Genomic DNA, 27,929 nt, shown 5'->3' with positions numbered 1-27,929 from the left:
AATTCACTACAGAGATCTTAGTATTACAAAATGTACAGTAACTATAGACACTATTGAGTCAAAATGGTTTTCTCAGAATCGTATTTCTAAAAAGCAAAATAAATGTTGAACTGCACAAATGTTATATTTAGTTTTACAGCATTACATGTTATATTTAGGCATAAGATGGAACTGATGAGTGAATTTTTTTTTATAAGAATATGATTTGTTGCTACAATCCTGGCCAAATCTCGCTGGCCCCCCGGTTCAATGTTGGCTCTCATGCGCGGTGCGCAGTGTGTGCTCCATCAGCTGGAAACACAACATTGACCGGGGGAGTGGGTGACCGTGGCAGGCTCAGGAAGTGTCCCAACCATTTTGGCCGGGATTGTAGCATGAACTCTTGTCAGTGCTGGAGGTTTCTCTGATATACATCTGAAAAAGTCCCTAATTTGTAGCAGCATTAAAGATGTAGCCGGTCTGTTTAGTTCACAAGTTAGTAGAGTAGATACCTGAATGTGTCTGCATGTTTCATCCTCGAATGCAGCTTGGTACTGCGGCGCTGCGAGCGTGGCTGCCCTTAAATCAGGTTGCTCTGGCCTCTTGACTTAAACCTTTGGTGAGCGAAGAGAGCAGTGATCTCGGTGACCGAGGGAATGTGTCCGTTCGGAAGGCCGTATGCCGACATCATGTACAAAGTGGTCTCCTTAAGGATGTACAATTAAGGGAAGGACATGAACTGACCGACTGAACAAACGCTGAAACCTTTATTTATCAGACAACAACGAAAATCAAGTTCTTTTAATACTCCATTGCGTTGAATTAGAATGAAGGGGTCAATCAACAATAATTACAGAATGAAAAGGCACCTGCGTCAGGGGTGAACTGTTCGCATCGCCCCCCCACGCTCTTTTGCAACTTACTATCGGGGACCCCAAAGTTACCGGCGGCAGGACTCCCGAGGCCCCAGTGGATACAGCCCACGAGGTAGCAAGACGTACACGGACCAAGCTTCAGATCCCCGGTGTGTCTCCGGCTACTGACCCCCTGTCCTTGCCCAGTCGTTGGCACGTCGGTGCAGCAACACGACAACGCACAAACGTCTGTTCTCCACGAGACGCCGCAACCCACGTCCGTTCTCAACGATGCGCTGTGATCAACTCCTAATTTGGAACGCGCGCACGGTTCTAACTACAGAGGGCGCTGCGCAAGCTTGCTGGCTCTTGCACTATAAATTACTCGCTGCAAGCACACCATTACGCTACAGTACCAAGGAGTGAAAGGATGTGTGATCATCATGTCCCTGGACACACGGTTTTCGCAGTCAGCTACTTTTCCAGATATGATGTTTGGTTTGGCAAGAAGGTTTAGTATATTCTGAAAGCTAGAGGAGCTACAATGTAAGCGCTTTGCAAATCACTCCAAACCGGCAGAAAACAGGAAAAGGTGCTAATAAATGCAGTAATACAGTAGCTAGTGGTAAAGTCGTATGAACACAGCGTGAAAGGTAATGAAGATAACGTGGAATGTATCTAAGGTCAAAGGTCATAGATCAACGGTCAAATCAAGTCAATTATGATGCAATTCGTAAAAGTTTTGATTCAGTTTTTATCTCTGAGGGTGGCATTGGAACGGGGTTTGGCGAGTACCATCCCGTTCGTTGGTGACATAGGGATGGTAACCCCAAGCCGGTAAAAGCGAATTGTTAAGTTTTGCGACTCGACCTGTTGAGGCGACAAACAACAGTTCAGCTCGAGTTGACATCTCATCAGTGGGTCCATGGCCACTGAAAAGAGAGGCATGGGTCCATAGTGATGTGGGTCAGATGGGTAGTTTGGAGCGACCAAATCACAGGCCAAACATAACCCCTGATCGGTACAGCGGAAAGGTGCTCTGGAAGAGTGCCTCCGCCATTTTGAGTCGTGTCGTGAGGTCAAAATGTGGAGCGAGGAGCAGGCTGCGAGTTGGTTAGCCGCAAGCTTGCAGGGAGACGCTCTACAGTTGTTGGGTGACTCTGGCCATAAGTACACGTATAGTGCGCTTGTAAAATTGTTGGAGCGCAGGTTTGGGTCAGCTCGACAGAGCGAAAATTATCTCGTCGAACTGAGACATCGGCGCCAAAAGCCAAAGGAGACTCTGTTTGAATTAGGGCAAGCGATTTACGAATTGACAGCGAGAGCATACCCTGAGTTGCAGGAAGATGCTCATAAAAGGTTGGCTAAGAACCACTTCACAGATGCTGTTGACAGTTATTCAGTTAGGGAGGGCATCAACAGGGCTCGTCCAAAAACTTGGGATGAAGCAGTCCAGGCCTCCATGGAGACTGAGATATTGAGAAGGTGGAACAGCACAGATTAATTGCTGGACCGGAAGCATTGCGGTGTTTCAGATGTAATGACAAAGGGCACTTCGCCCGGGAGTGCAAGAAAACTCCAAAGCAGGGAAACGTCAGTCAGCCCCCGTAGAACCCGCGGGAGGGCTGAGAGGTCAAAAGGGTTCAGAAGACAACACAGTGACAGCGAGGCTGGTGGTGGACAGAAAAGGTCAAAGCTTGGGGACGGGCAACGAGTCATAACTGTGCCCTATCTCAGTCGTGGAGCTCGGTATGGTTTGTTTGTTGACAAGTGTTGATTTTTGATCGACGTGGGGGCCACCAATACTTTAATAATTGGTACGGTGTACTACCAAATTCCGAAAAAAAAAGAGGCCCGTTTTACAGACGGATAATGTTCAGGTGAAGCAAGTTGACGGTAGTCAGCTCGCCGCGTTGGGTATAGCTTGGGTAGAGGTACAAGTGGGTCGAACCACGCACCAAGTCAGGGCAGTGTTTGTGAAATGAAATACTGTGGTATCCTGGGCATGGATTTCCTGGTACCCTCAGGTGGAAATCTAGATTTCCAGTTGAAAGAGTGGGGGCTCAGTTGTGAGTGAATCAAATGCACCAATCGTGCTGGCGAGCCTTTTGTTGGTCGTGTTGTAGTTTCTCAAATTACGGTGATTCAGTCAGGTCATGAGGCCGTGGTCCCAGGTATAGTTGCTCGGAAGGGTGCCGACTTGGTCGGGCCTGCCATCGTCGATGGAAGGTGGCGGTGACCTAGCCAAGAAAGGCTTGGTGTTAGCCATATCTCTGGTACCATGAGGACGTCCGGAAATGTCTTGTAGACTTTCAGGATGTGTTGTCCAAGGGTGACCATGACATTGGTCGCACGGACGTGGTGCGGCATCACGTAAATACTGGTGATGCTAAGCCGGTGAAAGAACTGATGAGGCGTCATTCGTATTGTCAGGAGGAAATTCAGAGGCAAGTCAGTGATTTGGGAAAGGGGGGGGGGTGATTGAACCTTCCGACAGTCCATGGGCGGCAAATGTTGTTTTGGTTGACAAAACAGATGGTACGAAACGCTTCTGTATTGATTACAGAAAGTTGAATTCGGTGATCATCAAGGGTGCCTATCCTGTGCCGCGCATTGATGAAACATTTGATGCGTTGGGTGGGGCGAAGTGGTTTTGTACACTTGATTTAGCGTCGGAATACTGGCAAGTCGCTCTGGATGAGGACGCCAGCCAAAAGTCATCATTGGTGGTGAAAAGCGGGTTGTACCGGTGGAAATGCATGCCTTTTAGAGGGGCTAATGGAAAAAAGGTCATGACCGGCTTGCAGTGGGAAATCCTACTGATTTATTTGGATTACATCATCGTGTTTGGCCAGTCAATGAGGGAGACCCTAGAGCGTCTCCGAGTTGTGTTTGACAGGCAAAGAAACGCTGGGCTTAAACTCAAGCCCAATAGGTGTCATTTGTTTCATATGTCAGTGGCTTACCAAGGGCACATTGTGTCCTCAGAAAGGGTAGCCAGCCACGGATCCTCAGAAGATCAAGGCAGTGGCAAGTTGGCCTGTTCCGAAGTGTGTACAAGCTGTGCGAAGTTTTTTAGGCCTCGCATCGTACTACTGGAAGTTCATAAAGGGGTTTGCAGAAGTGGCAAGTCCACTTCATGCATTAACCGAGAAGTCAAGAATGTTTGTGTGGACTGAGAGTTGTCAAGAGGCATTTGACGAGCTGAAGGGCAGGCTTCAAGCCGCCCCAGTTTTGTCATATCCGATGCCCGAGGATGACTTCATCTTGGACACCGATGCCAGTGGTGAAGGTATCGGGGCGGCGTTGTCGCAGGTCCAGGGTGGTGACGAAAAGTGCTTGCGTATGCGAACTGGAAGCTCAGCAAACCTGAGCGAAATTACTGTGTCACTCGTATAGAGTTGTTGGCTGTGGTTGTGTACTTGTAAGGCCGCAGGGTAACGGTCAGAATTTACCATGCCGCATTGCGGTGGGTACTTAATTTTAAGAACCCCGAGGGTCAGCTGGCAAGGTGGATTGAGGTCCTGTCTCAATATGACTTGGTCATTGAGCACAGGAGTGGCAAGAAATATGGTAATTCTGATTGGTTGTCGAGACGGCAATGCAAACAGTGCGGTTGTGAGGAGGTGGTCAAGGAGGATGAGGCAACTGGTGTAGTACCCGAGGTTCGGCATCAGGGGAGTGAGTTTTGGTTAGGGGCGTAGTCACAGGATGACACCATGAGTTGGCTCATGAAGTTGAAGGAGGACGGTAATTGGTCGTCCTGAGTAAATGCTGCCACTTCAGAAGTTCGGGAAAAATACTCACAACACTCCAAGGTGTTCGATATACACATCAAATTAAAGCTTGTTTCATCATCTTTTATTTTCTTTTCAATTTTCGGGGGGGGGGGTCAACTGATGACTTTCAGGAGAAATTTCCATCTATAGATGATCACCCCTGAAAATAGTCCTGAAGCACATCGCCATTTTGAAAAACGATGCCTACACTCCATTGCAAAATAGAGCGCTTTTGGGGTCCAAATTACATCCAAATTACACAGAACTGCAAGCTCCCAGTCCTGTGCACGGCTTCCACCCATATTTTTTACAATGCCTCAGGTTCATGGCCCACAGCATGCTCAAATACTGAAGATTTTGAGGGCATGCAAATCGTGATTTGGCCGGCGTAGGCAATTTCGGACCGATTTACTGGTCTGCACCCATAAATGCGTGCCTGGAGATTACATTTTGGCTTTGGAAGGCTTTGATTGTTAGGTGAGATACTGCTTGTGTGCCTAGTTTCGGGGCTCAGCTGTTTCAGGTGTTGAGTTCTCCGGGTGTCTGGAGAAGCGGGCTAGAGCGTAGCTGCGACAGCGGGCAGAAAAGTCGGTGAATTACTTGTACTCCACATGTGTAGTTGCTTAGGCGATTCGTGTACAAAGTCTGTGTAGCTGTACAGGGGTTGCGCTGGTACATGTAGCTGAATTCTGGCTTACACACACGGCGTAACGGGTACCCTGCTAACGGACCGTATACATTGCTAAGCGGCTGTTGTACGCTTGTGACCCTGTGTTATTGCTAACTTAGCGATTCATAACTAGCGCTGTGTATATATGAAGTCACATGGACCACATTGGGGTCAACACACCTTGGGTCAGACAAATGAACAAACCACTACTTAGTCTATAAATAATACTGAACTAGAAAATCTTTAATTTGAAAACTCGGTCAGAACTCTATATCAAAATCTATAACACCAGCGCTGATGATGATAATCAAAAAAAAAAACTTTAAGAAGGCCTACATGTAAATGTTTAGGTCAACAATGTCACTCTAAGGCAATCAAGTCCCAATCCAAAAATGTTGATCGACTAGTCAGTTCAGTTCAGTTCAGTTCACATCACTTCGTGGAGTTCCGGCGAAACTACAGAAGTTCAACGTCACTGTATACGCTGCACAGTAAACTAAACGGTTCCTTCACAAGATCCCTCCTGCTTGGAGATAGAAGTTCACCTAATGCAGACAGCATACATGTAATTCATGTCCTTGTGAAGATGTAACATGTGTAAGCTCACACGTGGCCAGTCCAGTCACCAACGGCTTGCTCCACTCAAGATGTGGAGCAGAGTTCCAGACTGTGACTGTCCAGGCAGAAAAATACAGATCAAGTTATTTCCCAAACTATCAGGGTACACCTGAGAGTAAAAGAAAAGCAAAATATGTACCTTAACAAAAGGCGTGTGTCTCTACACAAAGCAATTTAGGGGGTCAATCCAGATTGTAGATCAAATAATCCACCCAACTTCTAGCATCAGTACACTTTAAACTTGTTCAATTTCTAACATTACTCAACATGTAACTTAATTTGAATCATCCCAGTATGTGAGGTTTCATTACGGAAAGGTATATTGGTAACAAGATCAATTATTTCTTCTAGATGCATTAAAATTGGCTCCCGATTTATACAATTCACATTTGTTTCTGTAACGTTAATTTCAACATCAATTATCAACACAACAAATGTTATAATCATCCCAATATCCTTCACTTATTCTCACCTGAGAGCCACAAGCTGTAGGATTGTCAATCAATGTCAAACTAACAGTTGACTTATAGCAAGAATCTTGGCATTTCACTGCGGGAATTTCGCCAAAACATGTGCGAACATGTCGTCTGCCATGGTTACAGTACACGCGTGTCTCATAACTGCTTGAGGGCGCACTTCAGCGTGCCACACGGGCTACATATTATAGTTGCTCATTTTGCTGCCATTGATGTCTAGTGCTTAATGCTGTGTGTGTTGTTGCATAGGCGAGCAGCGGGCTACCTCCAGTAACGAAGGACCCTGGTATTAAAACAACCCACCGAACCACATCCTAATTAATGTACCTGATTATTGTGAATAAATTACGTTCATTGTTGTTTGAGATTACCGACAAACTGCTTCCGGTGTTTATGTTTACAGGTTTATTGTGCAATTAAGTAATACAGATAAATAATCAACACTCATTCATAATCGGGCGGTAGATTTCCACCTTAACGGACCTGCACCCTTAGCCTTGAAGGTCGCTCTGAGTGATCTCTCATCTAGGGAAGAGTGGGTTTGGGAAGACTGTCTTCACCGCGCTAGGAGTCAGACGTATCGTAACAAACTTAGGTTGGCGGGGGGGGGGGGGGGTTCCCGCCACACTATCTATTAACCATATTCACTTTTTCATTTAGCTCGGAAAACAGGCACAAGTATAGTAAATAACAAAGACAATTACCTTCATGTTGTTTTAAGAAATACGATTGTTAGAAAATTGCATATTTGCACTTAATACTGTTTTTAGTAACTGTACATTTTGTAATCTGAATATGGTATTAGAAAATGTATAGAACGGCAATTTGGTTTAAAACGTGCCTCGATGGTTCGTGCTGGTCCCACATATATTAGTCCCCTATTCAATACCAAATTTGTTAACTCATACTTTTGTAACCAACAATGTAAGTTTTAGAACAAAATAGCTACAAAGCCACATTTCTTCCAATTTTGAAGCTTCAAATCAAACCTAATCTTAAAGTAGACATATTAAGCCTGCTCATGATGTATGATGTAGGTATGTGTAGGGTGGGGCATTTTAGTCAACCCAAATTTTGATTCCGCCGCTCGCCTATTAACACCTGACTGTATCTTCTCTGTTTTTACAAAGCGATTTGACTGGCAACAGCATTGACAAGCCTTTCGAAATTCCAGAGTCTGTGATGATGTTGTAAGTATTAAATAAATTACAACATTCAACTGCCTCTTGTCTTGGTAAATCACAAATATTTGTGTCTATCGAAATAGTTGCATCATCTGGTTATTTGCTAGGATAGCCAATTTCAAAATTGCGTTCTCTTCTGTGATGACAATTGAACAATTGGACTATTTTCATGTCTGGCTTGCTCGTAGACACGCTCGTGGAAATCAACTGCAAGACATCGACTTGGTCATGAAAAATGGAGTCCAGCTAAAAACAGTGTGAGTCAATATTAATTGCTAGCTTTTCGTTGATTGTTATATTCAAATAACAGAAATTTCACTCATATTATAGTCTATGTGAGTGAATCAGTCATGCTTTTCGACTTTTAAAACATCCACATGCTTTAAGAGAATCAGTTTTCAAAGTGATCCCGTGAGGCACCTGCCGCGTTAAACTGGGAAATTATAAACTACTTTGACTCTACGGATTAAATCACCGTAACTGTGATTTTTGGCCTCCATAAATTATTGTCAATAGTTTAAAAATATTTGGACTTGAATTTCCTTGTTTTGTAATGTTGTAAAAACGTACATGTGCACACGCAGGATTGTTTTGCATTAGTTTAAGCTGTTCGGCCATAGCATACATGGTGCTGACGCAGGGGATTTTGTCTTCGCTGTATCGCCAATATGATTACCGCAAAGGAATTAACGTATATTTCAACATCGGTTTCTGTTCCAGGGATTTCGAAGACAACAGAATGACGGCTATTGGTAGAGACACCTTTGCAAGATGTACAAAGTTGACAAATGTGTAAGTTCGCAAATTTAAGATCGTAATTTAAGGTCTATAATACGAACCTCGTCCCGTTTTGCTTTGTTTTAAACCTCGACGCTAATAGTAACCCATGTGTGGGACATTTACATCCTGTAGGCCTATCCCAATTAGACATGGCATGGTATTCTTATCGTGTACTTCGTGATTTGTTTCCAACGTGTTTTTATGACCTGCTCACATTAAGGAGCACCCTAATAAAACAAACAGAATATCTCAAAAGGATAGCTAAAGTTCTTGGTTCAACAGACCATTCCACAATGAAAACGAGAAATAAGAACGAAAACAATGGTTATTGGGCTATGCCTCACTCAAAAGTGAAGAGAGACATGCCTATTAGCATCACAATGCAGTCACATTTCACCCAAACTGATTGTTAACTTTAGTGTACTTAACATTTAGTCTGCATTTGAAGGACTGCTTGCCCTTGTAATGTATGTCTGAAAGAACTGATGACGGTAGACTGTTCCATAATCTTCACTGCTGCAGGAAGTTAAGTAGCATAGGTTGCCTGGTTTGTCGAGCAGCAGGTAGCCTGAAAGGTGGTACCGTGGATTTCAGCAAGGTTGGGCACTTGCTGCACTGTATTCTATATTTATAAACAGAAGACTGCTGCAACATTTCATCGATGGGGTAAACTGCTAAGATTATGCCTCGATTGCTCTTGATTGCTTAACCATATTAGGCGGCAGGCTCTCCTTTGGATTTTTTAAGAGTCGAAAGATGGACAGTGCTAGGCTCCCATCCAAGCAGTGCGAGTGATATTCTTCAGATGTGTCTTCCATTCCAGTTTGCGAGAGAATGTAACTCAAAAGGTTTCATCTCCGGCCCATTACCGACAACCTGGCCTTGGAACATTATAGGCGGATGATTTTGCATGTCCTTCATGCTGAACACAAAGATTCTGTGCCTCCCAAACTCAGCTCTAACAGGTTTAACCAACTGTCGTTTAATTCTGACACCAAGCGTGCTTTAAGACGCAATATTAGGGCCTACAGGAAAACTCGTTGCACCAACAGAGACAAGGACTCTGCCCGCTTGCGACGGCTAAAGAGAGACGCCCATAAGATTTGTCGTAACGCGCACAACAAATACATCTACGACATTGTGCACAGTGAACCAGTAAGCGCAAGGAACAAGAAGCTGGGTGCTCTTATAAAGTCCATGAACGAGGGTGGATTCCTTAAAGCGGATTCATAGACAAACGCTGACATCTTAAACCGGCAATTCTCATCCGTTTTGTCCAAATTTGATGGCTCCACACTTCCTGATTTAGGTTCCAGGAACTCTCCCGCCATGGAGTCCATCGCTGTGAGCCAGAGTGGTGTTACCAAACAACTTCGGAACGACAAGCCATTACTGCATCTAGCCCTGATGGCATTCAAACTAAACTTCTGAAGGAACTAGTTAAAGAAATCGCTCCTGCAGTCACACTCATATTTCAAGCCTCTATCAATCAAGGGTACTTTCGCAATGGAAGAAAGCTCACATCGTCCCTATCTTTAAGAAGGGTAGCAGGTCAGACGCAGCAAACTACCGCCCAAACTCTCTCACATCGGTTTCATGCAAGCTCTGCGAGCACATTGTTTTCTGTGGCAGTGATCCGTCATCTCAATGACTGCAATATCTTCTCAAACACACATCACTAGTTTCGCTAAAGTACAGCACGTGACACCGATTGGATGACAAATCACAAATTGATGTGATCCTACTTGACTACTTCATAAAGTCTCGCACCGCCACTTCCTGATGAAAGTTGAGCACTATAGAAAACGAGACATCACCTTAGATTGGACCCAGGATTTTATCCATATACAATCCCAATTTGTCCGAGGTGACGGTCAGAAGAGCACCGAATCCCGGGTAAGGGTAATGTCCTAGGCCCCTTGTTGGTGCTAATTTTCACTAATGACCTACCTGCTTGCGTCCCAACTTCCACAACAAAGCTGTCTGCTGAAGACGCAGCCAGCCTTTAAAAAGATCATGATGCTCTCTAAGATAGGGAATCTAAGTGGCCGATGAGGTTTAACGTTAAGAAATTCCAGGTCCTTCGAATCACTAACAAACGTAAAGCCATCCTTGCATCATACACCATTCATGGACGCACTTAAGAAGTAACCTATTTTGCGAAGTACCTTGGAGTTGATCTCGACTCTCATCTCACCTCAACACCCATGTGGACACTATCAGTAGGAAATCCAACTCCACAACGTTTTTTTTTATCTCGCAACCTCAGACATTGAAGTTGAAATGTGAAGGAAGCTGTCTACATGAAGCACCACCTGAGTCAGACATACAGTGGAATATACTTGCTCTACATGGGACACCCACACACAGCGAAACACGCTATGCTAAAGGATCTGAACCGGCCATCTGTACAGGACTGACGTAGTACTCACAGTTGCTTGGTCATGATGTACGAAATCAACTACAATTTAGTCGACAATGTTGACAACCAGTCTCACCCAACATACTATACCAGCCAGAGACCACGAATCCCGATTCGTCATCCCACACACCAAGTACTGCCTCTTCCCACGCACAATCCGGGACAGTAACAGCCTTGTGGTAGATCCAGTGGAGTACAAATCCCTCGACGCCTTCAAGCTGGCACTAAGGGATCATCCACTAAAAAAAGTCAGCACAACCAGCTTTTTACTTGCAGATCTGTACATGTACATATTAGTTATACATATAATTGCTCAGACCCATGCGCAACATATCGTACATTTATCCTCGAAGACTCTGTGGAAGAATAAAAATACGGGTACCTTTCTGCAAGTAGGTGTTTGAGCACACTAGTATGAGTCATTAAAGGAAATACTCGAGTACAAATACGACCACGAGTACAATAATGTGCTATGGGGGAGGCAATCACATTAGCACTCGTACTGGTCTCTTTTTGGTGCCGGCATCTGAGGCGCAACGCGTCCGGGTAGCCAAGCGCTACTTGACTAAAGTATATGAGTCTACTGGCGCCTGGTCCGTATATTGTTGATATTAATTGTGGAGCAAGAACCAGACTACCTGCCAGAAGGAAATAGTTGTCAGGCAGCCAATAAGTCGAAATTGTAAAGGAATAATTCAATTACAAACTGTCGATGTTTCATCAAAAAAAACATGATAACTAGAAGATGACCAAAAAAGAAAAAATCGCAAGTAGAGCGCATATTTAAGACACAAACTTTCTTGCAGGAATTTAAGAGGGAATGACGTGACTAGTATTGAAGCGGATGCATTCAAGAGTTGCACCAAACTTCGATATTTGTGAGTATTAGCGAATATATATTTGTTAACAAGATATCGTTACAAAATCAGTACATAGATATTTTACCATTAATTGACCACTTTTGTGCAGCTTGGGACGTGCTTTGTTAATTCCTGGTTTAGATTAATGTCAAGGCCACCTTTGGAGACATTTAAAACAAAAGACAACATTCAGAACAGATACATTTAGCAATGTTGGTACTTAAGAGGAACTGACGGGGGCATTCGTATTGCGGTGTGAGAGGTGAAAATTCTTGGATCGCTGCAAGACGACAGACTACAAAAGCATTTTCCAAGAAAGTTGTCATTAATCAATGCGTGATTTTTGACAGAAAACTATCTATTTCTAGACAAAATGAATCTCCCAAAATTGATGTTGGTGGAGTTTCACAATTTGCTGCAGATCCTGTCCTGGGGATGGTTATAATGATAGGTGAAGCCGATGTGAATAGGCCGAATGTCTGGGCGAATGAGAGCCTTCTCCTACAACCCTCCCTTAATCACTCGAAACCACGGCCTATTGCATTCATGACTGGGTCCAAAAAGATTGATGATATAAAATTGCCAAATCTGCAAAAGAAAAATTATGGAATGTTTTGGTTTAATCAGATTACTGGATAAAAACAAGATATCAACCATATCAGCCAAGGAATTGACTGCCCCGAAGGACATGGACACATTGTAAGTTTCTTTTTATTCCTTAACTGTCACTTTGTGCAAGCAGTAATAAGTAAAAAAAACTGAAACAAATCATGATGATACAGGAATGAATTTTAATGATTGAGGGGGTTGGCTTTGCATTTACGGTAGTATTTGCATGACCTATGACCGTTGGAAATTGTGTAAATTTAAACTGAATTAACATTTTGTTTCGCGTTTCTTTAATCTACCAGGGGTCTTGCCGAAAATAAGTTGAAGGAGCTCGGCCCAGATACCTTCAAAGGACTGCAGATCCGAGAAGTGTAAGAAACACTATAGGCACGGTGGAATATGGGCTCAGTGCGTGGAAAGGGAGAGCAGCGCCTTAACTAAACACAGCAATCTGATATTTTTAAATCTGATCGTCTTATGATGATGTCAGTTATGTATACCTTTGGGAAATTCCGTGACCTACATTTTTGTACCCTGTTTACTGCACAATACTGTTAATCGTTCCAGATTGTCAACGGTTAATGAAAAACGGTGCAAAAACACATGCCCGTACTTCATTGGCCCTTATAAGGTCTTCAGTGTCGAAACACAGAGCGGATGATTCAATTTCACGCGCTCCCATGTTTACAACCACTATGTGATCGATATTTCATGCAGTTCGTTTCGGGCAGTCACGCAAGAATTTGCACTCGACTCGCGCTCTCTTTAAATTTGCAACGTTTGCAACTGCATTATTGTCAATATAAGACATTCTTACTAGGAATGTTGTGGACTTTTGAAGCAACCGCCGCTTAAGTCCTTATCCGTTGCATTACCTGTTCTCCTCCCCTTGTCTGATGACATCATGAATTTGAAACCCTGCCAAGTTCTTAGGAATCTGTGGACGTTTGAAGCAATTCACCGCTTGAGTCCTTATTCGTTACTTTACCTGGTGTTCTCCCCTAATATCTACATGCTTATGTACACTGATAAGCATTGCTAAATCTCAAGGTGTTACTCTTTTTACCTACAGGATATTTCATAACCTTTAAACTCTCTTCATCAATGAAAACCCCGCTCGAATTTTTTACCCGTTGTCTCAAACTTCACGTGTTAATTTACCGTTGCCGCGCGCGCGTTTACGCTGACCCAACGTAAGGGGAACCCTTCTTCCCCATGGCCCAATTGAATGATGTCGTCGTGTGTCATTAGTGACTTTACATCACAATACCTAGTGTCTGGTCCTGCCCTATAGGCTAAACGATCTTGGGTATTATTCACACGTTTTTGCATTACAGGTGGATGGACGACAACGATGTGCAAGTGTTAAAGGCACACACTTTCGGCGGAGTCATCTCCTCCATGTGAGTATACATGTAGGTCGTGGTGAGTACTCAATAATAAGAATGGTCTTCAAAGAATGATGCTCGTTTCTTTGTAATGCAGATGTCTACCAAAGGTGATTTGCTCAAACATTACAACTGGTAAATGCCATGTTACTGTAGAATGATATTTCGAGAATAAAGTACACATAATATATTATACTTTCAATTAAGAAGGCATAAGAGCTTTATTATTGTTTAGAACAAATACCAGAGATAACCCTGACGATTTGTATATTATACGCACACATTTTGCATTTAAAGTGTTTTGAATAAAGAGTATAATATACAAACATGCATACCCTTTCCATTAATTATAAACGACATTATCCATTTCCACGTTGAATATCATTCTCAGTAAAAGAAAAAATTTATACTGAAACTCTCATCTCAATTTTTAATATTTGACAGAGTTTTGGATAACAATAGAATTCTCGAGATTCCAGCTAGTTTATTTGTGGATCCCTCGAACAAACAACACAGGAAAGAAATCGAGAGATTGTGAGTATAATTGTACAAATACCATGGCCTTTAAGTTACGGTCATCTTAAAAACAAATTTTGCCAATAAAAAAGTTTTCTTAGCCTTCAGGGCAGGGTATCACAGCAGGTGAAAAGACGGCGGTAATAAACCTCTTTTATTAAACCAGTTTGCCGTATCCGATTTATGTTAAATTGTTTAAATACTGTAACTCTTTTGTTTCTTCAGTTATTGTCAAGAAAACAGGGTTAACCGAGTCGCCATTGGAGCTTTTCAAGGTGTTAATAGGTTCAACAAATTGTAAGTAAACTTCAACGTCAAATAAATAATAAAATGTGCTTCGACAGACTTTATATACGAAACGCATTGGGCATTTGGGATTCATTTTCTGTTCAATATCAGACAAATTCATAAATGCACTATTAGTTGCTTTTAAACTCTTCATTTTACACATCTGTCACACTGTATTAGGTTAATGCGGAACAATCGCCTAACGACTCTACCAGAGGGTTTGTTTGACACGAAGACTGAAATCGGGCAGTTGTAAGTGTACAACGTGTCCCAATAAACATTGTGCATGAAGAAGTCGCTGATTTGCTCAAAAGATGTTCATACTAGCTAATGAAATTTTATAGTATTTTCAAGTCTATGGATTTGTTTGTAATTGGTAAAAAAAATTCAAGAAAAGTCATATTATTTTCCACTCGCACAATTAGAAGTCTTCGGCTGAACTTAGGCTAATACATTAATATTAGGCATTCCAAGTGGTATTAGATTTGATTGCAAAATTCTATGTCACAAAATGCTACCTGTAAACACCCTTATCCAAATGCTTCATAAAGGCCAGGCAATATTCCAAGCACTCACAAGACATACCAATAACCCAATAATTGGCGGAAGTGCATAAATTACATTGTGCAGGTCGCAATTTACGTAGCCTTACCAAATCAAAGATACACTCTAAAAACAACTTAGTCAAAATATTGACTAGTTTTCCCAGTTATTGGAAATTGAATAGGAATTTAGTTAAACATGCAAAGTTCAATACTATGACTAGAAACGTAGTTGGGTTCGACTCCAATTTCAGTTATTTGCATAACTACTTTTCCAAAGTCAATAATACTGACTGGAAAAATCTAGTCAGATTGACTGATTTTCAGTCGCACCCAGCTGACCCTCAATGGCTAGTCAAATTTGACTGGTTTCTAGTCAAATCTGACTAATGCTTTTTTAGAGTGTACAGTTGGTTAACATTGTTGAATTTTCTTGATGTTTTTGAGCAATTATAAACAAACCATGGGCTTGAAAATGCTAAAACAATTGATAAGCTACTTTGAACAGTTTTTTTTGGAAATCAGCGATTTTTCTTCATGCACAATGTTGATTTGGACACGCTGTACTTCTTCGTATTCATGTTTGAATATGTTTTAATGTCGCTTCATCGATAGTACAAAACTATAGGCAAGATGTTATTTTTATTAATGAAGGTCCTTTCCAAAAAAGTTATTCATTACTCTAACGTGAAATAATAGTCTCCGTTGACTGCATGACCTGAATACATGTATGTTAAAACAAAATTCTTCAATCGAGATTCTTTATTATAACAGATTAGACACAAGTACATGTTTAATAACGCTTCTTTTAATAAAAGGATTCTCACCAAAAATATAATGAGGTTTTCATATGTATTCGTTTCTATACCATACAGGTTGATAGCCGATAACCACCTAGATTTTCTACCAGAGAATATTCTAGTCAACACAACATTAACCGAAGTTCTGTAAGAGTTTTGACACACTATATTTTATGGTCTCAATCGCCACACTTATACATAAGTCAATCTTTTAGTAACAACGTTGAGTGTTTTTTTTTCCGACACAATGCGCCAAAACAAAACCATTCCCTTGAAGCAAAAACTGGAGGTTGCTAACTGTTTTTCGGGTTAGTACATGTATGTAACAGTCTAATTACGCGACCCAATGTAATATTTGGTAGGAAAATGGTTGTATGCACAGCGTGCCTAGATTCCAGCAGTCCTCAGCTAATCCTTGGAGGTTTTTTTTTCCAAGAGGGACAACTATCAAGTTAGTCCATCGCAATTCTCAACCAAACCAACCCCGTATAAAGAAATGAGCTCTGAAGAAAACAAGTGCTCCTTCGCTCTGTATAACCTACAATGCTGACTCGCAAACACTTGAAGTGTGGTATAAATTATGCATGGTTTGACGTTCCTTTTTTCTCTCAATATGTTCATATTTTGAAGTGATATTGGCTTCAATCGTCTCACATCCATCCCCGATGGCTTATTTCGCAACCAGACCAAGCTACGGACACTTTTCATGCAACGCAATAACATCAGTGTCATTACCAGAGGAATGTTTAAGGATCTTCACTCTCTGGAAGTACTGTGAGTCATCAATTTTTATTGTTTTTTTTTTGCTTACCGCTTATTAAAAAAAAATCTAGGTTTAAATCAGTGTTTACTTATCCAGGTATTTGCTGTTCCCAAGTTGCAGTCACAAGGCCATGCATTTGCAATCATTTGTCAATCGTGCCGGAATAATATTTTTTGGGTACTTTTCTCTACCGGGATGTCGCGCTTCACACGGCACCCGCTAGCTGGCTAGAGTCATTAACTTCGACCTCAATTTGCATGTTGACCACCGGTTGCCGTGGTAAACCTTGGAATGTTTATATATATATATTTGGAATGTTTTGGAATGTTTTTATATATATATAGGCCTAATGTTGTATCTTTTAACTATTCAAAGTCTGATGAAAGAAGGAAATCTGCTAAAAAAGCAAAACAAAACAAATATATAATGTTAATCATGAACCTACCGTGATATTAGAGGACTGTGAATTCGTATCATACATGCGAAGATAGCCAACAACTTCACAAATAATTGAGTGTGCAAAGATGGTCAATAAGGCCGGTCCTGGCGCAGAATGACTGATTGCAGTATAGGCAGGTGTTGGTTGGGGGCTAACTAGGCGGAATGGAGGAACTTGATCTGTTCTTACAGAGCTGAAGTTTCTGTTCGGCTTCACAGATGCGACCTTTCTCATACTTGTTTACGCCGTGCATGACTTAGTAATAGGCCAGTTGGAGCGGTGCTGAGAAATAATCTCCCACGTCTCTAGATCTATGCTGCAACCTTTGACGGAGGCATTAAGGGTGCCTTAATTTGTAACATTTCCCGTGCCACCTTGAGTCTGCGCAGATTAAACAACTTGCTCTCAGAGCAGTATTGCAGATAGACCCCTATATCCCCGCAACAAAAGGTATCTATCAGCATATCCGAGAACATCATGTTAATGGGTAGGTCCCAGGACGCAGCCTTGCTTCACTCCGTTGGCCACTCAGATGGGTTCAGAGAATGCGCCGTTGTCTTGGACGCGAGCTTGCATGCCATTGTGGATTTCACAGACCATGTGAATGAACATGTCGGGGCAGCCAGAGTTGGACATAATCTTCCACAGGCCCTCTCGGCTTCAGTGGCGTAGGCAGGAATTTTTGAGGGGGGGGGGAGGCGCTGGAACATTTCATGGGGGCGTCATGTAGATCAATGATAATTGTTTTTAAAAACTCAAAATCTCAGTGTGTGTAGGGGGGGGGCGACTGGGGGGCGACAAACATCAGACAGACAGACAGACAAACATCAGACAAACAGACAGTCTAACATTTGACTGGCCGTTGCAAATCCCTTTGGCGAAAACCAAGTTTTGTTTCGCTAAACAATGGTATGCCCTCGTGTAGTGATAAAGCGTTTCAAAATGATTTCCAAGTCTTGATTTTGTTTTATAGATCCGTATTTGGCAATCCTCTCCTTGCGCTACAAGCCTGGCATTTCTATAACACGCAGCTCACAAATGTGTAAGTACATGCATATCATCTACAATCAATTGCTTATTAAGTGATGTTATGGAGGTTGTATATTTATTTCACATTAACATGTGCCAGGTGCACGATCCGTCATGTTTGCCGCCCATAGCGTGCTTGATCGGCTGTGCAGTACATGTACAATGCATGATGCGTAACGTGCATGTTATGCGGTATCCGTCACGGTCAATATCCGATTTGAAAAGGTCTGGGCAGTTTTTTCCTAAATTGTGTAAGTGGACGTAGTCACCAATGACGTTTTTGGCCCATTATTTACATGTCTGCAACCGTAAGGGTTTAATATAGCGGAAGCGTGGGTAGCTACTCAACTAATTCGTCACATTAAGTACTTCTTTAAACCAAAACAAGATCGATACACCAAGCTCCGACCTATGAATCTTTAACCAATCACAGCAACGTTTTATGTCCAGCATTGCGTGCACTTACATGACGCGCGTGTGTGGCGTGAATTTAGGTATCAATGATATACGGACTCATTGGAAGCATTACAAATACCTCGGCGAAGATAGCTAGGAGAACGACCAATAAAAGGGAAACAGAGTCCTAAGTCAGGTTTTCATTCACCACCGGCAGAAACTTGCAGTGTCGTATGCCATTTTAAATTGGCACTTGTGTGACGCAAGTACGTTGTGCGCGGGGCCTTTTTTGATCTAGCGGATATGTGAAGAAAATGGTGCACTTTTGCATGAAAGCATGAAACTTGGCACAGATGTTTATATTCATGAGAGAAAATGTTTCAGATGTGGAGCAACCGCGAAGTCACCATTTTAGGGGCGAGGGAGTCATTTATAAAAGGGGGACTTTTTATGCTCACCGTTAAAAACATCATGCCCACCTCTCAAAAATGCACATAGCTGCAAACAAACATATATATATATATTCATGACAAAAACAAATAGATGTAGAGGTCTCGGAACATAACCATTTTAGGGGCGTGGCATCCATTACAAAAAGGCGGGACTTCATTATGTCCTCAGTGAAAAAAGTGCCCATCTTTCATAAATGCATATAAGTTCACATAAACATATATATTCATGACCAAAACAATATTCAGATGTAAAGGCCTTGACAAATTACCCTTCTAGGGGAGTGACAGCTATTTAAAAAAGGTGCCCTTTGTGAAACACAAATTGAGGCTGACTTTTATAAAAAGAAAACCAGTTAAGATGTTAAACCCCAAAGGACATGACCCGTTGGGGGCGTGGCCGTTATTTCAAAAATAGGGTGTGGGTGGGAGCTGTTGTACGCACCATAGAAAAAATTGACAACCCTTCTAAATTGCATCAACTGCACACATATATACATTTAATTGTATCTGTGATATTTTTTTAGATGTGGAGACCTGGCAAACCTAGCCCTTTAGAGGCGTGGCAGCCATTTTATAACGGGGATCGAGTCACATTCAACGTACCCACATTTGTAATTTTCGTTTTTTCCGACCGGTTTTGTACAATGTTGGTTGGCCATTAATCTTCATATATGTTATCTCATTTAGTAACACTGCAACATCGGCATAGATCATTTTACTTCAATTTTCTCCTAATTTCTTCATAAGTGGAATTAAATAGTTTAATAAGCTGACATTGAACATACGTGTACTTTCACATGCACCTACTAGCTCACGAAGATAGCATACCTGCAGGGGACATCAACACCCTGTATTCCCGGTAAGATCAATGACTCATGAGGTTCAACTGGAGGAAATGCTTCTCTTTAAAAATTACTTATAAAAAGACTGATGCCATCTACAGGTACAACATGGGAGGGTCTCCACTACAGTCCACTGTACTGATAATCATTTCTACCTTGCAACATTTATCTACATATTAAACTCAACTGGAGTTAACATATCATCAGGACTGCAACCAAAGCAAATAAGACAGTCTGCTTCAAAGAAATTTCCATCACTACACGAAGGTGAATTCGACTGCTTATAAAACACCTGTGCGCCATCAATTGGAGTATTGCAGTGCAATCTCGGGCCCACATCATCAAACACATCATCACCACATGCACACAAAGCAGCACACTTCAGGGCTGCTTTGAAGCACTTGCACCTTCCTGTGCAACTTTTTTTGAAGGCACAGCAAAGCAGTTCACGGCAAGATGCGCTAGCCTCAGGAAGTGTTGTCCATAGTGGCCTCTAGTTTGACGCATCTGTCCACCCCATTCACCAGGAGATGGCATATCGGGATCTCTGATGAGAGATTTACCCCAACAAAATCCGCCTTGGTAGATGGCTCTTTTGATGTGTTTGATTATGGCCGCCTTTGTAGGTGGAAGTGACTGCATGGTACGCCCTTTCTTCGTAAACAGTTTCATTCGTGCCTCATCTATATTGACCAAGTTGCTAGTTCTGTCATATAGAAGAATTGTGAACCTTTCAAGCACAGCAACATCTGAATCTTGCATAAGTTGGGGCACCTCATTTAATCTTTTTAATGAGGCTGTTACTTCTTCAAACACATTCCATGTGTCCTATGCCCTTTTCTTCCCGACAGACCCAAAGGCAGATACTGTGTCGCAACCTCTATAAGCATGAAACATTGGCAGGGCAGCTGATTCTGCAGGACCAATTGGTGATGCAATTGGATGAGCAGGAATACAACGAAAATACTTTCCAACACCGAATGCTAGCTACCCCCATTTCTGCACCGAGAAGCTTGTTTACTTCTGCAACCTTTTTTATATGCATCAGCTTCTACAATATAGTTGGCTAGGAATGCAAACAACTCTTGTTTGTTTTGTTCAATTCGAAGAAACTGATTCCTGCTTCCTGGCAAGAGTAATGTTGATTGAACTCTACGTCTGATACCTTTCCCCCTTTTTGTCTTGTTTCAGATTTGAGACTGTTGAGTATGTACACGTCAAAGACAAGGTCCAATCTGCAGACCTTCTCCAGATGACTTTGTATGTACGGTACGAAGATCTTTGAAGCATACTCCCCAAAGGTCTTAACACCTTTCGGCTTGATCATGTTTACAATATTAGCTCCATCCATGATGATAATATTAACTAAAGGTACGACTATTTGGGACTCGGCGCAGCTTTCAAGACAGTGTAGTAGATCAGCTTTTTCCCCAGTCTAAGTGCACCACACTGAGAGAGCGAAGGGGGACATGGTTGATTTTCATGTTTGAAAAACTCCCCCATGTTGCCATCACGCATCTTGCAGGCAATTTTCAATATTAGAAAGAGAGAACAAACATTCTGGAGTAAAGATAACTGAAACTTTGCTTTAGACTTGGTTAATTCGGATGATCAACTGAACAGTTGCAGCTTGTTTCTCTTGATTGGATCCGTAAAAGGCACGGTACGATCTACAAATCTGTCTGTTACAAAAGAGCTATAGGCCTACTGCTCTTGGCCCAACTTGTAAGCCTTTTGCACAGATGTCACCACTGCATCATCCATTATGTCTCTTGTGTCGAGTCTAAGCAGATCATTGCTTCCTTCCAAGAAAGGGTTGCCCATTTCTTCCACCACCTCGACAAGTGCCTTGGTCTGAGAGGCAAACGTCATTTGTACAGCTATTGTTTGCTCATGATGTTTCGTTGCATAGGTTAAACCTCTGTTTTCTATAGACGACTCAAATTCAGAAATCGTGCTAGCAACTTCTGGTCCGGAAACCATCCATCGTCTGAGAGCCTCATTGTCTTGAGTTAGGCCAACAACGCTTGGTCAATTGCTATGGCTGAGATTGCAGAGTGACTCTTGTAAACTGTGAATTTCCACTTTTGAAATTCTTCAGCAATGTTGGGGTGTGTCTCGCTAAGACTCACCATGTCTCGTACGTGGATCGGCAGCCACCTCGCATAGTTGTTGTGATCTAGGCTGAAAAACCACGGCGTCAGCTTTGTGAGGCAGTCGATGTACAAACCAAAATTTGCTTCTCGGAGTGACCTGACGTAAGATAAGACAAGAAGCTCTAACTGTACAGTAGAGTACCAATACTGAAAGTGTGGATGTCTTTACACTTCATATTACACCAGTCATCTAGATCCATTGGTTGGTCTCATTTAGTAATGGCTTCTGTGTACTTGGTGTATACCTTCTTCAAAAGTATATACAAACTGCATGCAGTCACCTGATGAGCGTGCCTCGTTCGAGTGACATGGGATGCCTTGAGAAATGAGTCGGCTATTTCAGCTGATGTTATTTTGGCCTGCACGAGTGCTTCAACCCATCCACTATCTTCAAGCCAATCACCAATTGCCTTGAGAGCAGCCATTTTAGTATGCAATCCACCAAGAAGGATGAAAAAGTTATCCTCTCCGTACTGCTTTGGCCACCTCCACTGTATCTGTTTTGCAACTGCATACAATGCCTGATCCATTGTGATCACTGGTGTCTGACTAGGATTAAGATGTAGAACAGCCTTCTTAATCATCGCATAAGACTTGGATTGGTCGGGAAACAGGGGTAGCATTGCAGTAATTGCCGGTTCCAAATCATGCACACCTGTCTGACTTGCATGGTATGCACACCTGTCTGACTAGCATGGTATGCTGAACATGAAATGTTGCCGTCTCTTCCATTGTGTTGGAGATACATCTGTTGAAAATGCTGCGGCCTACTGAAAAGGAACAATACAAACAGAGAAAAGGTTTATAAGACATTACAATGGTTGTATCAAAGCAGGTGAACCCAAAAATTTTTCAGTAATTTCAGTTTCAACGTGTCTATACTTATGATGCTGTAGTAATTCGTGTTTTCTCCCGAAATGAGCTCTACTACTGTTTATCAAGCCTCGTGTCTGTTCTTACAAGTCGTGAAAAAAGGCACACAAAATGTTGGTTGTTTACGAGTTTTAATGCTCTCAAAATTCACAAGTTCGTCATGCACCTGCTATCCAATGATTAACAAACTTCTGGAACGTCAGTAGGTTTAAGCACACATCAATTGACTGAATAAAACTTGGTTGAGGAAACTTTCAACGTTGGAATAAGACTTGCACAAAGCAGAATGAAAACGATAAGTAAAAGGTCACCAACATGTCACACTGCGCAAACGCAGCACAGCGAGAGTGAACTCCGGTGCCTATGGCAACCAAAACTTATTAACATACTTATTTGTATGGAACGCCTGTTGGAGCTAAAAGTACAAACAATTAATTATATACACATGTACATGTCACTACAGTAGCCCCCCTCTAGATTGTAAGAGATAAATGAAACAATCGATACAAGCAGTTGATAATAACAGTCAGTGACAGTCGAATTGTTCATATTTGGCTGGCCAGTGAACTCGTTGACCAGCTCTGGTGGCTCGTTGTGGAGAAGATGGCGTCTCTGGCGATGGGGGTTGTGAAACCGGCAAAACAGTTCTCGCGGGGGCGTTCTCGCGAATCTGTCGGGAAGACGACGTTTCTGTGGATGGGGGGTGTGATTCCGGCAAAACAGTCCTTGCGGGCGTGTTCTCGCAAATCTGTTGGGAATGCGCGTTTGTCCAGTCGTCATCAAGATACGCCACTTTCAGACGATCCTTGGCAACCGCATCCCGTCTGCCGTTGAGGTCCAAAACAAAGTATTTGCTGGCGCGCTTGATGGTGCGAAATGGTCCATCATACGGAGATTGAAGGGGTGTTTTCACTGCATCATGCCGAACAAAAACGTGTGTGCACTTGTCTAGGTCAGCTGGAATGTGTGATTGTCGCTGTTGTGGCCTGGGCGGAGTGGGACGAATGTCCTGCATGTGACAACGCAGCCTGTGAACATACACACTGGGGTTGAGCTCAGCATGATCATTGTTAGGCACAATAAACTCACCAGGCAGCCTGACTGTGGTACCGTACACCATTTCTGCTGGAGAGAAACTGATATCTGACTTGATAGCGGCTCTGATGCCTAACAGGACGAGGGGAAGAGATTCCGTCCAACGTGGGTTAGCATGAGTCTTTAGCGATGCCTTGAGTTGTCTGTGTAGTCGCTCTACCATCCCATTTGCAGCAGGATGATATGATGTAGTGTGAATTCGTTGTCAACCGAGCATGTCAGTGAGCATTCGAAAAAGTCGTGACTCGAACTGGCGTCCTCTGTCGGTGGTGATGGTAGCTGGTGCACCGAACCGAGAAACCCAGTGGGTAACGAATGCATGGGCCACAGTCTCCGCAGTCATGTCAGGAATGGGGATCGCCTCCGGCCAACGTGTAAATCTATCCACACACGTAAGCAGGTAGGACTGTCCGGCTAACGGTGGAAGGGGACCGACTAAATCGATGTGTACGTGTGAGAATCGTGCGTCGGGTGTGGAGAACGTACCAAGTGGCGACTTGATGTGGCGATGAATTTTGCATTGTTGGCACTTGCAACAAGTCTTAGCCCAAGCGCGAACGTCTTTGTTAATACCAGGCCACACGAACCGTGCAGTAAGTAACTGCTGTGTGGTCCTGATACTAGGGTGCGACAGTCCATGCAAAGCGTCAAAAACTGTTCGACGAAACTGGGCTGGGATGAAGGGTCGAGGCGTCCCTGTGGAGGTATCGCATAGAATGGTACCCTGCGATGTCTGGAGGGGGACGGCAGTTAGCTGGAGAGAGGTGTCGGGGAGATGTTTCAACTCGTCGTCATCGATCTGTGCTTTAGCGGGATATTTTGGGATATGAGGTCAAGTTGTGGTCAAGTTGTGGAATCTCTCGAGGAGAATGGCGGTCTAGTTTGGAGTGTAGGGCATACGTAAGGGGCTTGTGATCAGTGTAAGCGCGGAATGTCCGTCCCTCCAGCATGTGTCGGAAATACTTGATGCCGAGGTATAGAGCTAAAAGCTCTCTACCAAAAGTACTGTAGCGGGTTTCCGCTGGTTGGAGGCGCTTGGAGAAAAACGACAGTGATTGCCAAACACCCTTGACGTGTTGCTGGAGAACACCGCCCACGGCCTTGTCCGATGCGTCGACTAAGAGGCATAACGGTGCGTCAGTCTGTGGGTGGACTAGGAGTGTTGCGTCGGCCAATGCAGCTTTCACACGCTCGAAAGCTAGCTGCTCGTTCGGCCCTAACTGAATCGGCTCGTTTTTCTTCCTGCTGTTCTTGAGCAGGTCGGTCAGGGGCTGGAGCATGTCTGCGCAGTGGGGAACAAAACGCCTGTAGAAATTGATGAGGCCAAGAAATTCCCGCAACTTACTCAGCGATGCCGGTTCCGGGAAATCTCTGATGGCTTGCACCTTGTCAGGCAAAGGACAGACTCCTTGCTGGTTGACGAGATGACCGAGGAAGGAGAGGGATGGCACGCCGAACTGGCATTTGTGGGGGTTTATGACTATGCCATATTGCGAGAGGCGGTCGAACAGGAGTCGAAGGTGTTCTTTGTGTTCAGCCTCTGATGAGCTTGCTACCAGCAGATCGTCAATGTAGGCGAAAACAAATGGTAAACCACGGGTTACCTCGTCGACGAACCTTTGGAAAGTCTGTGCCGCATTGCGGAGCCCAAAGGGCATGCGCACGAACTCGAATAATCCAAACGGTGTAGTGATGGCAGTCTTACGGATGTCTGTTGGTTCCACTGGAATTTGATGGTAGGCGCGTACCAAATCAATCTTGGAGAACAGCGTGCACCCGTGAAGGTTGGAGGAAAAATCCTGCAGGTGTGGAATTGGGTAGCAGTCCGGAATGGTGTTCTTGTTGAGGGCGCCGTAATCACCACACGGACGCCAATCCCCGGGAGTTGACTTAGGCACCATGTGCAACGGAGTGGACCATTCGCTACTGGAAGGGCGAACAATTCCAAGGCTAAGCATATGGTCAAACTCAGCCTTGGCAAGTGGTAGTCTGTCCGGGGCAAGTCGACAGGGTCTAGCCGCAACCGGGGGGCCATGAGTTTCGATGTGGTGCGTGATGTTGTGCCGTACCTCCGTTTGCTTATACACAGGACGCACTACGTCGGGATACCGGCTAAGGAGCTCGTCGTATTGTGATGAAGCTGCATTCACAAACATGGGGCTCGCGGACGGGGTACCAGACATTATTCCTTGTATGGCAAGACTAGTTTTGGAATCGACAAGCCGCTGGTTCTTTACATCGACTAGTAGGTTGAACTGCCGAAGAAAATCAGCTCCAATAATAGGGGTTGGCAAGTCGGCAACAATAAAAACCCAACGGAATACTCTGCGAAGTCCCAAGTTACAATAGGTGAGTGATTGACCGCTTGTAGCTGTATAGAAATAGGTTGAGCTCGTGACTTGTGACTGCGTGGCAAAACACTCACTTCAGCGCCGGTGTCAACTAGGAAACAAGTGCCTGTGGCCTTGTCAGTTACATGGAAGAGGCGACTTGTTGTATCGCTGCCAGACCGACCTGTCGCCGCTAGTCGTTGGCTTGGCCGTTTTCCTGGTTCCGCTGTGGTTCTGTGCGTCGCGAACAAGGACTGGTACATTTTCGTGCATTAGTTCCGTACTTCCAATGATACCAGCATTGGCGGTCGCCGGATGGCTGGTTATCCGCAGAAGGGGTTGGACTACGTTGTCTGGGTCGACTGCGGGAGGAAGAGCGGGGACGGCCTTGTCGCTGCATGCCCTGTAGCTGAAAAGTCAAGGCCTGCACTTGCCGAGTCAGGTCATCAACCTTTGCGTGCAGAGTGAGTACCTCAGGGGAGGCGTGTCGTTGCGGGGGGTGGAGGGGTGGTGAAGAAACCGTGGAAATTTGCAATGCCGGCGTAGAGTGGGCAGACACCTCAACAATTGTGTCAGCCAAATCTGCCAGTGCTCCAATTCCCACAGTGTCCGCTGTGGAGGCCAAAATGGACTGGACGGTGTGGGGAAGGCGCTGTACAAACAACTGCTTCAAAATCCTCTCCTCCAGCTTGTTGTCCCCCAAAAGCGGGTGCATGCGCCGCAACAACTGCGAGGGCTTGCGATCTCCCAATTCCTCTGAGGTAAGCAGCTGGTGTAATCGTTTCTGCTCAGAAACTGAAGTGCGGCGAATGACTTCAGATTTCAGCTTATCGTAGCAGTCCGTGGATGGGGGTGTAATCAGGATATCCCGCACCTCTTGTGCGACCTCCGGTTGCAAAGATCCGATAACGTAGGCAAAACGAGTCTCCTGGGTAGTGATATGGCGGATGACAAACTGAGCCTCCACCTGGGTAAACCCTGGGTACTGCAGCTTGCATTAGGCATGACAGGCGTTTGAAATGGGTTAGAGGGAGGTGGAGTTGGAGGCGGTGTACCCTCTGTCCCATCAGGTTTAACTTCCACAGACATGGCTTGTGCAGAAGGTCACAATTGATCACGTCAGGGTCACCAGTGTAGTAATTCGTGTTTTCTCCCGAAATTAGCTCTACTACTGTTTATCAAGCCTCGTGTCTGTTCTTACAAGTCGTGAAAAACGGCACACAAAATGTTGGTTGTTTACGAGTTTTAATGCTCTCAAAATTCACAAGTTCGTCATGCACCTGCTATCCAATGATTAACAAACTTCTGGAACGTCAGTAGGTTTAAGCACACATCAATTGACTGAATAAAACTTGGTTGAGGATAAGACTTGCACAAAGCAGAATGAAAACGATAAGTAAAAGGTCACCAACATGTCACACTGCGCAAACGCAGCACAGCGAGAGTGAACTCCGGTGCCTATGGCAACCAAAACTTATTAACATACTTATTTGTATGGAACGCCTGTTGGAGCTAAAAGTACAAACAATTAATTATATACACATGTACATGTCACTACAATGCTGTTAATTGTTACAATGCAAACAAATTGTGTTTCAAAATCATATGTATGACACAAGTAAAACAAACAGCCTACCAGTATTCATTCTTTAATAATTGCTGAAACACATGTCCGTCACTCTCGAAAGGTCCACTTGTTCTTGGGACTGAAGATTCTTCCTTTTTCACAAGTACTGGGAACAAACTCGTATACAAAGCTACTGAATTCATAACAAGCTGACTTTAGCTG

At 43.6% G+C, this 27,929-nt stretch overlaps 1 protein-coding gene across 1 annotated transcript in view; it reads left to right on the top strand.

Moving 5' to 3' along the window:
- Positions 1-27,929, top strand: part of LOC119730628 — a 60,540-nt gene that overhangs the window by 7,970 nt on the left and 24,641 nt on the right. Inside the window, exons 3-15 of the mRNA XM_038203616.1 lie at positions 7,507-7,566; positions 7,749-7,817; positions 8,281-8,352; positions 11,569-11,640; positions 12,250-12,321; positions 12,534-12,602; positions 13,569-13,634; positions 14,064-14,153; positions 14,361-14,432; positions 14,604-14,675; positions 15,841-15,912; positions 16,396-16,539; positions 17,941-18,009. Coding sequence (XP_038059544.1) covers positions 7,507-7,566; positions 7,749-7,817; positions 8,281-8,352; positions 11,569-11,640; positions 12,250-12,321; positions 12,534-12,602; positions 13,569-13,634; positions 14,064-14,153; positions 14,361-14,432; positions 14,604-14,675; positions 15,841-15,912; positions 16,396-16,539; positions 17,941-18,009 — 999 coding nt within the window. The remainder of the gene's footprint in view (positions 1-7,506; positions 7,567-7,748; positions 7,818-8,280; positions 8,353-11,568; positions 11,641-12,249; positions 12,322-12,533; positions 12,603-13,568; positions 13,635-14,063; positions 14,154-14,360; positions 14,433-14,603; positions 14,676-15,840; positions 15,913-16,395; positions 16,540-17,940; positions 18,010-27,929) is intronic.

Source organism: Patiria miniata, unplaced genomic scaffold (assembly GCF_015706575.1).
Source record: "Patiria miniata isolate m_02_andy unplaced genomic scaffold, ASM1570657v1 HiC_scaffold_22, whole genome shotgun sequence".
NCBI lineage: Eukaryota > Metazoa > Echinodermata > Asteroidea > Valvatida > Asterinidae > Patiria > Patiria miniata.
This window is presented reverse-complemented; position numbering and strand designations above follow the sequence as displayed.